General features: G+C 43.1%; 1 protein-coding gene across 2 annotated transcripts in view; it reads left to right on the forward strand.

Annotated features, from left to right (window-relative positions):
- The first annotated feature begins 5480 nt into the window (after positions 1-5480).
- RAB3C (RAB3C, member RAS oncogene family) overlaps positions 5481-13852 on the forward strand; it is a 140721-nt gene continuing 132349 nt past the window's right edge. For both annotated transcript variants that reach the window (XR_015705246.1, XM_087759835.1), the window contains exon 1: positions 5481-5607. Coding sequence is in view for 1 of the 2 variants with exons in the window: in XM_087759835.1 (XP_087615961.1) it covers positions 5584-5607 (24 nt within the window). In the remaining variant the exon portion in view is untranslated. The remainder of the gene's footprint in view (positions 5608-13852) is intronic.

Here is a 13852-nt window from a genome sequence, read left to right on the forward strand (position 1 = left end):
ATGATGAATCTACGCTGTTTGTATCTTCCCCTTGAACGGTATGCAGACTCTGAGTGTAAAGCCTGTGTTCAGGAAACAGCTGAGCAGACATTTTTAAGATTTTTAAAGTTAAATTTTGTACCAAAAACTGTGCCGGAAGACTTAAAGTACTGCCACCTTCAGCTCCAGGTGGCAGTTTGTCCCTTGCCTGCAGAGGTCACTGGACATGCCCATGCATAGTGGTGTGAGTGTTCAGATTAGGTAGTGACCGGAGTCAACCATAAGAAGCTCTTTTTCTTTGGTCCCAGGACACGTAGCAAAGGAAGATGCCTTCAAAGGGAGACGTATGAACTGCCTGTTTGATCTCCACTGACCCAGGTGAGCTTACTGCAGACAAGACAGTATGCTGTGCAACAGAAAATGAAAAACACAATGCAAGTTTTCCCTTTTGTATACGCCAATGAAACCATTGCATGTAGAATATGAGGATGCAGGAAATGTGATGGCGTATCTGGTGCTGTGACCCAGTAGCCATGGCAACAACAGTGCAAAGACAGATTACCCCAGTGCTCATTTCCATCAACGGCAGAACTGTAGTGATTTACGCTGGTCCCTTATGCACAAACATGAAAAGCTACATTTCAGTTCTGTGTTACCATTTTAGTGGTTGCAAAGTTTAACGGGGAAGAGACCGACAGTACCTTCTATACTGAAAATCAGGAGAAGGAAAAAAAGTATCACTGACAAGAACCATTTACTTGTCTTTCATTGTAACGCAAACCTGTCAAGTCTCATGTGATAAGCATCAGACTTGCTCTTTTAGCCACTGCTTTCTCATTCCCTACTGTGGCATCTCCAGTTCATGCATCAGCAGCGTGCTGTCATGTGGCCTGACGTGTGAGTCTCGTCTGTTGGGATTTTAAGGACTTGCAGAATCTGGCAAGGTCACAAAACCAAGCGTCTACACAGCAGTGAAGTATCTTCATCTGTTGCAAATATAACAACTTCCTTGATTTACCCCATGACAAGATTTTATGTAGTTTATCTGTCTTCTAGCCTGATGGGAAGTCCCCACAGACTTTTTTGAATGACTGTGTACCTGAGATCTGTGCTTGAGACAGATCTCGTCTTGTTTCAGTGTCACATCTGCTCTCAACAGAATTTCTAGTTTCATTTCAGAACCGCATTTTGTTAATTTATGCTTGCCTTCATGATGAAATAATGTTTAACACTGTCATTGGAAAGAAACATTCCTGAGATCTTTAATCACCATTTTCTTGCTCTCTTCATTTCCTGTTTACCTAGTCAAATATAAAGATTGCATACTTTTTTTTTTTTAAAAAAAAAAAAAGGCTAAAGAAGGCATACCTCAACATTTACATTTTGCAAGCATAAGCCAGACTTGCATATATGACAGACTGAGTCAGGGTGAAAGACCTTTACTGCTCAGTGAAAGACCCATGACTCTTCTTTTCCTTTTCTCTGCATCCAAAGTCCAATCCCAGGGTAAGTCAAATGGCATGCAGGAGTAAAAGAAATACTGTCTTCTAAAAGGTCAGGGGAAGAAAGAAAGCTGTTTGACATTAAGGAAGAGAACATGAGAGAAAACATTGTCAAGATGTATAGATATTTCAAAATGGCTGGCATTTTGTACCTAGCAAGGACCTTTATTTTCTTAAATCAAAAACTGAAAGGATTTGTATTTCAATCTAAAAATTACAAGAGAGGAACAATGATCATTAGTTAACTCTCTTTGCCTTATTATTCTCCCTCTTAGCGTAGGCTTCTTCTACTTCTGAGTCTTACTTACTTGTTAATTTTATAGCATGGCCTACACTTTGAAAGTTTTGAAAGCACAGAAAAAATTTGCTCCCAATACATGCATTGAACTTGTGAAATAAAAGGTACATTCCATTCATATTATTTTTACTTATGTAGACCTCTAGTGAGAAATTGAGAAATACCTTTGTCAACGTGTCCATCGTTCCAGAATTCACTCATCCAAAACAACTCAGTTGCATACAAACCAGCTGTCTGATGGTGCCTTTGTTAATACAAAATTTCTTATATTTAGTATGCAGCCCTGAAAATTATTATCTTCTATGTACTGTAAAATTAGTGTTTTGGGCAAAAACCAAAATGTGTTACACAGACTGAAAAATGTCCTAAAATCACACTGTTCTACATCTAGATGAGCCAGATTGACTGTATGAGCTATCTCATGGGGAGCATGCCCATTCTAGGTTAGCTTTTGTGATGACATATGTTATTTGAATGACTATTTGCCATCACCTAAGGAAAATGAAAATTTCTCCTTTTTTCTATAGTCCAAATTAGCAAATAATGACTAACATGTTCTGTGCATTGCATGATTCAGCATTTGTTATGAGAAAAAAAAGATCACTCTTGCGAGTGTTAGCAAATGAAAAGGAGGTAGGATAATCAAAGCAGTCACTGAAAACCTGAACTGATGTTCATGACTACGTCTGCAGTGTTTCTACTATTCCGGTTAAAAGAATTAGACATTTTACTAAACTGGGTCCCTTGTATGTTAGCACCTGGTGAAAGTAGCTAGTTCATAGTAATTATGTACAAAAGACAGCTTCAAGCACACCATGTTCCAAAAATGTTAACAGATTGTAACCCAGTGATTAGTAATCAACAGAAATTCCTGCCCCATGAAAACAGTGCTCTGTGGACAAGAGTATCCGGGAGTATTGTCATAGCATGCCACTGGACTAGGATGCTTGAGGTACAAAACCTTAGTTGTGTCTAGCATTATACTATTTAATTCTGGTCCAGTTCTTTTCCATACCATCTTCAAAAGCCTCTGAAGAAGACAGAAAGAAAAGGACAAAGTTACTGCCAGATGACAAATAATAAACAAAACCCAAGGAATTAAAAAAAGCAGTATTGTCTCTTCAACCAACACACAAAGCAAAATCTCAGCATTACTTCTTGCGGTTTTATGCCATTTAAAAATTAAACAAAGAAACAGAAAAGTATTGTTTATGCAGAGATGCTGTTTACTTTAACATTTTTAGTAAAAAAAAAAAAAAAAAGATCCCATGCTTTAAAGAAGGACATATGACAATCTAAAAAGCAACTCTGCTTTATATTCTATTGATAGTTTCCTATATGGACATTTTAGGTGAGAGATTGCTTAGATACTTCAATGCTAAGATAAATGCTAATTTAATAAAAAAATGTGGAGGATCTTTGTCTTGGGATAAATTTGGGAACCCAGCATCATTTAAGTCTTGTAATTTCTAATACAGTATCTGCAGTAAATCTACTTTAAAAGTTTAATAGAATAATAAATCCAGAGTATCTACTTTCTAAATTCTATAACCAAAAGCTTCTCTGACTATTTTAATCTACAGTTTCACATATCTATTTAGCTAAGATTTAAGATGGCATTCCAAAATGAGAACTGTTTTATGGAAAGCTATAGTTTAATATATTCATGATTGTGTAATATAATACTTTCTTAAAAACAAAACTCCATAAAACACTTTAATAGGAGGAAGAATATCTCTGTTTTTCCATAATTGCAATTGGTAACAAATATAATGTGCCCTGTTTTCAGAGGGAAATGGGTTGTTACTCATGACTTTTTGGTATGTATTCACCTAAAATCAATAGCAAGAATAAATCACATGCATTAAAAAAAAAAAAATCAACTTCTAGCATTCTCATGCATGCATGCATATATACAGATGGTCTAAAATGTTGAGCAAATTCATGATGTCCACATGCCCACATTGGCAGAAAGAGTAACATTCAGTGTTTCATGTAGGAAAGAATCAGCTGCCAAAATGCATGATGTCATCATGTCGTTGAAAAAAACTCCATTTAATTCCTATTTCAGATTATAGTGAGGTATGTTTAAATAGCTGTAAATGAAGTTAAAACCCTGCAGAGCTGGAATGACATTACTTCTGACATACACGTTAATCCATATTAATGTCTCTATTATACCATTTGCCTGCGTCATAGCTCCTATAGGTGATTTACGTGACTTTACACATACCACATACGTAGAAGTGGGTAGTCCACAGGGCAGCCTGCTGTTTCCATGCTGCCTCAGCCACCTCACCTGCCTCCTCCTGCCCTTCCCCTCTGCCCGGACAAGGTCCAGTTCTCAAACCTAGGGCAGACATCCCTAGAGCGAGTCACCTTTGCTGCTCACACCCACGGTTCATCCTCACCCTTCCAGTAGAGGAGAACACGCCAAAGCTTAAATCTGAATACAACACTGCTTATCCATTTGTCTACTCTCTACGGACCTGTATATTTGGGCCCAAGATAAATATGGGCTCTGTGTTAGAGCATGAGGTTATGGAAAAAGTGCCAAGAAGATGACAAAAAACCATCTTCTCGGACAATAAAATTCAGCATTAGAGACATGCACAGAAGGTGTGGTGCTTTTTTGATGTTTTACTGTCATTCCCTCATGATGACCTCGATACTGCCATCAAAAACGAGTGCCACCGCCCAGAAGCGATGACGCCATGTCCACGCGGGGCTGCCGCCATCCTACAGTGGCCTGGCCTGGCCTCTGCCTGCCGCTGTTTGTCAAAGGCCGGAGAAAATCCAAGTGAGGAAAGAGAAAGCAGGGACAATGGGATATGATGAAGAGGCGGAGAAATCACGGCGGTTGTAGGGACTGTTACCACGCAACAGCACGGACACCAACCAGCAGCCGCCATGCCAAAGGGCGCTCGGCCTGGCTCGGCCCCTGGGCCGGCTGCGGGCAGGAGCAGGCAGGCAGGCAGGAGAGGGACAGACGCACGCTGCGCGCTGCGGGCGGCCCTGGCCCGACGGGCGCCGCACGCCCTCCCCTCGGGCGCCCGCGGGCCGCTGGGCGCGGCGCGGCGGGGCCCGCCCGCCTCGGAGGCCGGCGCCACGGAGGGGCGGGCCGGGAGGTGCGGGCGCCCCCTGCCGGCGGGGCGGAGCCCGGCTGCGGGCGCGGGGACAGAGGGACGCTCCGCTCCGCCGAGCGACGCCCCGCGGCCCACGGAGAGCCGCTGCCTGCCGCGCCCGGCGCCGCTCTCGCTGCCCCGGCCCGGCTCTGCTCCCCCGCGGTGGGGCCGCGGAGGGCAGCGCATCCGCCCAGCCGGCGGGGCCCGGCTCCGCTAGCCCCGTCCCTGCTGTCCGCCTCGGCGCGGACAAACGACGCCGCGACCCCGGCCGCGGCGCCCCGCGCTGCCGGGCCTCTCCCCAGCCCCACCGCCTCTCCGCGGCCCCGAGAGGAGCTCGCAAAGCGCCGCGCTCGCCCCGCCGCCGCCCGGGCTGCACCGCCTCCGCCCGCGCCGTCCTCGGCGGCGGCGGGCCGCCGGGCGCAGAGCGTCCCGGGAGCTGTAGTCCTTCCTCCCCGCCCTGGCGGCGGCGGGCGCCGGGGAGCGGGGCCGGGGGACTACAGCTCCCGGGGGTGCGCGGGCGGGGGGGCGGTGCCGGGGGAGGAGCGGGGACAGCTCCGGTGCTGATCGTGACGCGGGTTTGCCAGCAGAGCCCGGGCGGGCAGCGGCGGCGGCGGCGGCTGTTGGCGTGAGAGAGCGAGCGGCGAGCGGCAGCGGAGCGAGCGGCGGGCCGCGCCCGGCGATGAGGCACGAAGCGCCCGTGCAGGTCGGTCCCCGCGCCGGGGCCGAGCGAGCGGCGGCGGGGGGCGGCGGGCGCGGTGCGGCCGAGAGCCGGGCGCTCGCGGGACGGGGCAGGAGCCCCTCCGCCCTGCAGCGGCGCGGCGGGGCCGCTGGGCCGGGATCTCCCGCTGGTGGCCGGGAGTGTGAAGGGGGAGGCGGTGAGGACGCCTGTGTGTGAGGGGCCCGGGGTGCGTGTGAGGGATCCGGAGTCTGTGAGGGGCCCGGGGTGCGTGAGGGGCCCGGGGTGTGTGCGATGGGGCCCGGGGGGGGTCGTGTCCCTGTGAGAGGGCTCCCCGGCGGGCGGTCTCGGGCAGCGCGGGTCCCCGGGGCGGGGGGCAGCCGGGGCGGGAGGCTGTGCGGCACGGCCCTGCGGTGGCCGCCACCCCGCCGCCGTGGCCGCGGGTGGGTTCCGGGCCTCATTCGGGCAAACCAAAGGGTCTTTTACAGATACTGCCCTATGAGCGTTGGTCGCAGCTCCCCTGGGCGTGAATGGGTGTAAGTTGTTAGGCGATGAGATGTAAAGAGGTCCTACCTGGCTGCGCAGGAAGCTGGCAGGGTGTCTCCACCTGTTTATTCAAGGAGCAGTTATCTGTCTGCACCAGGGAGAGGTGGCTCATGGCTAGAACCGGGGGTAGCAAAGAGGTGGCCCCTTTTCAGCAGTTTTTATGTATAGAAAAATACAATGCCCCTTAGCACTAGAGGAACAGATGCTATACAGATACAAGTCACATTATGCAGAGTTTTTAGCAGTTTCTAGGCTGTTGGTTCAACACAGTTTATGCTGGTGAACTGTACTTCAGTTATTAATTAGCACCTATTTTATAATCTCATGCAGGAGCTCTGGGGGCCCCAGACTATACACTCAAACACATGATTGTTTTTTAATAGAAGATCGGTCATGTTACCAGTGGCTTGGTAACAATCAATCCTGCTGATTTTATACAATGCAAAGAGCACTTCTGCAGTCTGCTGTGATTTAAGTTATGAACTGCCGCTCTGTTAGCTAATGTTTTTCATGCTGGATATCTACTCTGGCAGTAATGGAATTTCAGCTTGAAGGAAAGGTCTGCATCCTCTTCAATATGCATGCTCAAAAGAAGTCTGAAATCTTAAGTTACACTGATATGGAGTTGGGTTTGCTTGACTTTGGACAGAGACTGATAATCTCATGAATCTTTTGCAGACCAATAGCTCGGATGTTACATGCTGAAACCTTTCAACCAAAGAGGTGCACTAGAAATAAGTCATTCTTCAGTAAGAATGTCTTTCAGTTTCCTGATTGGAGAACAGCAATAATTATGATGCTCTTTAAAATGCCTAGTTCTGCATGCTACATGCATGTGTTGGAAATGTTTATGTGGTATTTGCCATTTATTTACACGTGCTTATTGAGATTCTGAAGTCATGTTTAGTATGTATTGGCTTTGGAGAGCATTTCATTAAAAGCAAATTTCTTTAATAAACGATGACAACTACAGATCAGTCACTATTGCATTTGACATTTTTGACAGGTGTTGAATTCACTGATGTTGTTAAATAGGTGTGGAAACAAAATGGTGGTACAACATTAAAATAACATCTAAAGAAAGGAAAGTCCAGATATAAAAAAGTATGTACTTGACACATATCACAGAACGGCATCTTGGGGTTTTTTTATATGATTGTCAGTACAAACGGAATTATTGTTAAACATAATTGAATAAATGTCAGCAGAAATCACAGCCTTAGTATAAAAAGAGACAGCAGAGAGCTATAAAAACCCCTACAAATTCCACTTTTTCAAGGCTGGTGAGATGGTCAAACAGTGTCTATTTTTAAGCATATCTCATCCAAAATGATAATCACAAGCATCTGGATTTTTCCAAGATGTGAAAATGCAGTCTGCCAGATGAGCTTTGATTTTCACTTCTAGTTTCTGCATTTTTTTTTCCTTTCTTCTACTTACACTATTCCCAGCATACTCAAATATTGTTCTTATTAAAGATTCCAGTAAAACAATATTCTGTTGTGGTTTCTTCTTCTTAAGAGTCTTTTTGTTTTCCAACGTTAGGCTAGTATGGTTGGGCCTTGTTCAAATGTGGTTTAGACTGGCTGAACTAATTGCTTGATTTATCTCTTTTAGCTATCTGATTTCCTCTTACATGAAACAAATGTAGCTGCTTCTTTGCACACAACAGATTTACGGAACAGTCTGTTACAGAGCTACCATCTCTGAATTGTAGAGCAACAGAAAGAGTGATCAAGTGTATGTCTTTTGATCATGATAAAAACAACTCAGAAGAGAGTGTAAACATTTTTTTTTCCATTTCCATCAAGCACTAATTAAAAAGAAAACTAAAAAGTTAAAATATTTTAGCAGGATGAGAGAAAGGGCCTGTGCAGTGGCACTGTCTTTCTATATTTATGAATTCTTTGTTTCAATCTCAAGCTCATGCCATTTCTCTGCAGGCAAGAAGGGCCAACAATTAGCAGAAAGGCAGCCCAAACAGTCCTTCCAGAGAAGGAGTTACCTAGTGTAAAGGTTTGCTATTGTCATCTGTTGGATATAATTGTATCTGGGTCAGAGTCTGTGACTACTGATCATTTTTCTAGCCATGTTTGTTGTCAAAGAACAGATATAAGTCTTAGTAGTGCTTATGGCCATTGAGAGGGCTTTGGTTTAGAATTCAAAAGCAATGAACTCTCTTTGCAGTGAAACATATTTGTTTAAGAATTGGTCTGAATTAGTTGAAACCTCTGTGTATCTCTCAGTAGTTTCCCCTAAGGCTTTTGGGAAGTGAAGATTCAACAGGAAGTTCTCGGTGATTCATACACTGATTCACTCCCTTCAAGTTTCACTCCTTATCTGATTGTAGCATGCAAATTTTCCACATACCTGCACTTTGCCAAAATAAAAAAGCAGGAGTATAGTTTGAGTAACCTGTTCTTCATGTTTATCAGAGCATATGGGCATTAATGGTGGTAGTTTGTAGAAAATGCTAGATGTCTAGAGACCCTCTTTTTCATTTGCCAGGGCATCAGATCATTTCAAAGGCGACTGAGGCCATAGAGGTGAGGGAAAACTAGGAAGTGGGGAATAATCTGTAAATAATCTGCTTTGCCAAGGAAATAAATGAGAACATTTTCTTCTTAGCTTTTAATATCCTTTTGTCACTGGCAATGGTTACACCCAGACAAAACAGGTTTATAACAGACACATCCAAACACAATGGAGAAGGGCAATAGCAGGCAAAAAGGCTGCTTCCAGATATTTAAGAGGTTATTATAAAATTATGATGAAAAAAGCCAAATCAAAGCTGTTAGACACAGGAGTTAGCATGGCAAATCATCTCCTTTCACTCAGCAAAATTATTAGATATGTCAGTCTTGGTTCAAATTAGAAGCACTGGTGTAGAATAGCCTGCCAAGCCACTGACTCCATAGAGCAAGTTGTATACACCTTTTTGTTAGCCGGTCAAGCTGCATTTGGAGTCAGTAGTCCTCTTTCTGTCACTAACCCTTTTTGGAAGTGTACTGTGGAAGCTCATTCCCTTGCTGGTTAGATACTCTAGTCTCCAGCTCAGAGGCACTCAGGCCTAGTTTATACTGACTTCTTAATGTCCAGTGTCTGCTCCAGTATACATCAGTTTAAATGGTTCTCATTCCCTAATGTTCACTCCAGATTACTATCTAGAGAAACAAGCTGATGTTTTGCTTACTCCTTTTTTTAGATTTCTCTCATAAGATAAGCTCTTCATTCTTCTGGTCTTCCTAATAACCTTTTTCTGTACTTTCCAGTTTGAACTCAGCTTTCATAAACACACTTGACCAGAATTGTTACTAGTGGCATCTCACCAGTGCCTTAGACAGTGGCATTAGTATTTCACTTTGTCTCTTGGCCTGATGCAGCTGCTCTGGCAATTGAGCAGCTGCACAGTCTTTGCTAGTCTCATGACCCTGAGTGCTGCACTAAATAGGGCAAATGGCAGAGGGCTGTAGCCATCTTGTCTTCATTCTCTTTCCTGCCCCTCGATAAATCCAAATTTATTTCTACTGGATTACGTGGCCTGACACAACTTGTATTTTTTCTTTTCAGAGTTGCACTATTTCGGTGGCTTCTTGACATCCTGTGTTAGACTAACCCACTTAGGACTTTATCTCTCGGTTTGCCACTGTTTGGAGAAGGGGATTTAGGCATACTACCTAGAGTGGGAACTGGAAATATGTTTCTTAAGCTACCCTTTTCATGGAGAAGGTAAACTTAGGTTAAAGAAAGACAAACAAGGGATAATGCTCTAGCTCACCACAAGCAGATTCACCAGAATCTGTGTGCTAGAGCCTTGACAGAACCGTTCTTTACTGCACCTTGCATTCTGCTGTCCTGGACAGCTGCCAGCACTGGCCACGTTCATGCTACTTCTGCTGATATGAAGCAAGTAAAGCTTCTTTAAAATGTTTTAGACTCTCACCTCTCTGTATCTTCCCAATATTCCCCAACTTGGCATCTCAGTATGCTGCTTATAATAAAACTTTGCATTTCTAACTACACCTTTCAGACTGGGTTATAATATGCTTACACATATTCATGAATCTAACCTCATAATACCTTGAAGCAGATAAGCTTCTCCTGATGCTGCCAAGTACATTGGTTCACAAGCTGTGCTCTGCAGATGGCTGGCAATCCGTAAATTCCAAGTAAGTGGGTGGTGCATTGTCCACTGAACTCTGTTAAGTCTTATTAATTGGTCAGTTAAAAATTAGGTGATAAGTATTTGTGAGAATTGGCTGTGGTCTGCATCTGTGGATACTGATGTATTTGTTGAGAGCACACCAAAAGTAAGAGAGGTTAAGCAGCTTGCCCAAGATATAGAAAAAAGGAAAACAAAAGTCATAGGATGCCTCTGAAAGAGTTAGGAATAAAATCCAATATCTAGGTTATTGCTGTGGTATTTTACCTAGAAAAGCATTGGTTTCTTCAGGACTGGGTTATATTGTCATAGCATTCTTATATGTAAGGATCTTGGCAACATTTTGACTACTCTAATGATGACATTTGATATGCACATTGAAGACACTCACTTGCAGTGCATCCTACCTACAGTCCAGTGAGTTACAAACATTAAATTTTCCCATTGTATTTCATTGTTTCAACATCCATTGATTATGTTTGACTAATTATATTCTACAAAAAGCAAAAAGATCACCTCATAAAAAGCTACGTGTGCAGGGAACTCTGTTTTTTTACTAAAATAATGACTAACATCAGTTTCTTTTTAGAAAGCAATGGCAATTTATATATTTCTACACTGTATATAGAAAAGGAGTGTTGCTCTTTGAAACAACTGTAAATTAGCTAATGAGTGTCTGTCTATCTTTGCTATAGATAGACAAAAGGCATTTTCCCTGGGCTTACTATCAATCTTTTCCTTTAAGACATGCCTGTTATTATAGTTTTTATAAGAAAACAATATATTTGTGAAAGGCACAAAGGAATGAACCTCAGTATTTTCAATCCCAGCTTTTCTTGCCCTTTGCATGATATTTTTCAGGGGCAATTCATCCTGCATTAGGCATCCAGAGTGGCATGCATATATAAGTGCAAACTGAAGTGATGTGCAGGCCGGGGAGATCATGGCATGCTGCTCTGCTTAAGTGAGAAAGCTGTTCAAATTAATTCTGTCAAAGAATGAGGTCTTCTAAGGCCATAAAGAGTAACATAGCCAAGTATTTTGTTATTAAGACGAAGGTGGCAGGTGAACACCTCAACCCTTTCCTGTTTTAACCTGTTTCTTCTGGTATCAAGGAAACAGCTGAACATGAGACTTGAAAAGTACCTGGGTCTCATATAGAAAACTCTGCTTAATGGTTAAACTTGCCTATGCCCATAAATAATCAACATTTAAGGAGTTCAAAGATGTGCTGTAAGCAGGGAAGCATACAAAGCTATCCTTTTTTGTCCTTGGACCGTATTCAAGCTGGGGACATACCTTCTCCCAGTTTTGATAAGGAGCAAGCATGTGAGACCTCCTGACTATAGGTCTTCTGATCGTTGTCTTTAGATTAGATTTCCCAGTGGACTCTAAAGTCTGTCCTGAGTCCTCTAGGAGGCGGCCTGAGACTGCCTGAGACCCATCCTGATGGGTGTAGGGATCTGAATAGGGACTCATTCTACAAAAAAGCAAGTATGCAATATGCCAATGATAATAGCCTTGTGCATTCTGTCTTCAATTTTACTAAATAAGGGGAAAACTCTACGGAAAAGAAAACTCAATGTGTTTTGCTGAAAGTGATGCTTGTTTAGTATATCCATTTAATCATTTGAGAAGAGAACTTTGTTAAAATAAAGGTAAGAGTTTTGCTTTCTTGGAAACAGAATATCGTAACATTAGTGAAGCTGGCATGTTTATTTGGTTCTTGTCCATGTATGTAGCATTTAATTACAGGTCTGAACTTGGCATTTCTGGTGATTATTTCCAGCATTGTTTCCAAAGGAGGAACATAACATCATCACTACCTTCTTCACATTTCTTTGCCAAATGCCTCTGTAGCAGGGACACGTCCTACTAGGAGTGAACTGAGATATTAATACATCGGGAAGTGGGCTACAATGCATCCCATACTTACTTGAAGTCAGCAGCTTGCATTTAAGAAAAAGAAGCACTGCAGTCATATTCACAAAGTTCAAGAGGCCCAAGCATCTAGGTTTCCCTTACAGTCAGCAGAAAAACAGAGACTCCTCTAGAGTATCATTTAGAGCGGGAGCCTGATGTAGGTGAATTGTACTCTGAAGAATCTGTCTGTGCGCTTACTACTGAATGAGTGAGTTTGGGAAGTAGTGGCAAAGTCTTAGCACCTGTGCTGAGTTTGGTGTTTCTTCAGACCACTGCAGGCACTAGTACTTTTCTAAAACTCATTTGGGTTTTGGACATGAGCAAGGATCGCTATCAGTAGTGTAAGGAGACTGGCTCTCTAGGCTAAAGTTAGTCTTTCCAAACAGTTTGAATTATTATCAATACCTCACTAATCATCTCATGATTCCCCAGGTGGGAGATGGAGAAATTAGTCCTTTCCCATGCCTTTCCTATGCCTTTTGCATCCTGTAATAGGCAGACATACTCCTACACCTGAAATAAAAGTTGGTTGCAATTCTGCGTTCAATGTGCCCATAATTTTGCCTATGGTACTGCAAGTAATGAATCCCTAAGTTCAAGGCACAGTGAAGATGTAGGGTTTTATCTTTTTATTATTTTTTAGGAACTTTTAAGGAAGCTATTGCATGGGCAGTGCACATGAACACATTAATTCAGAGGAGCACTGAAATTTCTTTGTGGGGCAAGTCTGTGTTTAAAACCATCCACAGGAAACACATTCTTACTCAGGGAGGCTCAAGATTTAGCAAGACTATTATTAGAATCCAGGTCTCCTGATTCCTCTGCTCACTGATTCATACTGTTCCTGAAGTGTTAGGCATTAAAATACATGGGGATGAATTGTAAGGCACATAGGACTGAGGACAGCAGATGAAATAAAAGCCAAACCCGCTTTTTGTAAACCTTAAATGAGTTGAAGAAGCTACATGGAAGGCTTCCTAGGAGATAAAATCAAGAAAGAAAATGATTATTCTTCTTGGTAGAAGTGATAACTACTGGTTTCAGCTGCTGCATTACAGAGAAGAGCCAGAAGGGCAGTGGAACAGGCTGCTGGGGAGAGTGTACAGGTTACATGCTGGGATCCCCAGCTGCTGCACAGTCTTTTGTCGGCTGGATTTTATTGACCTGTTGTTGCAAACTGTACACATCATCAGCATACTCTTTATTGCTTTATAGGCAGTTGTGATTAGACTGGTTTAAACAGCATCTGATTTTGTTTTTCTCATGTTCTAAGCAAGATCTCCCCAAATAGTTTTACAAAAAGGGAGAGTAGTGAAGGTGGACAGGATTTGTTTCTGTGTTTTGCTATAGAATATGTATTCGTGGTAATATTTAATTTTTTGTTCTGAAACTTCTTTGTTGCATGCCTGTGAAAGAAGTGAATAAATATTAAGGCCGATGCAAACACTTAGGCTGCAAGCACGTAGATATCCAAAACTACATTTAATCAAGAACTTTAGTCACTACCAAATAAAAGGGTAATTCTGTAATCAAACACACCATACTGCATTATTTATGAAATATACATCTTACAGTGAATTTTCTCTCAAAAGCTTGCTACTTCCGTTGTCCCCATCAGGACTTTTTGTCCCCACTTCTATA

Source organism: Nipponia nippon, unplaced genomic scaffold (assembly GCF_047370975.1).
Source record: "Nipponia nippon isolate SJK-2023a ecotype South Korea unplaced genomic scaffold, ASM4737097v1 scaffold_20, whole genome shotgun sequence".
NCBI classification, from domain to species: Eukaryota; Metazoa; Chordata; class Aves; order Pelecaniformes; family Threskiornithidae; genus Nipponia; species Nipponia nippon.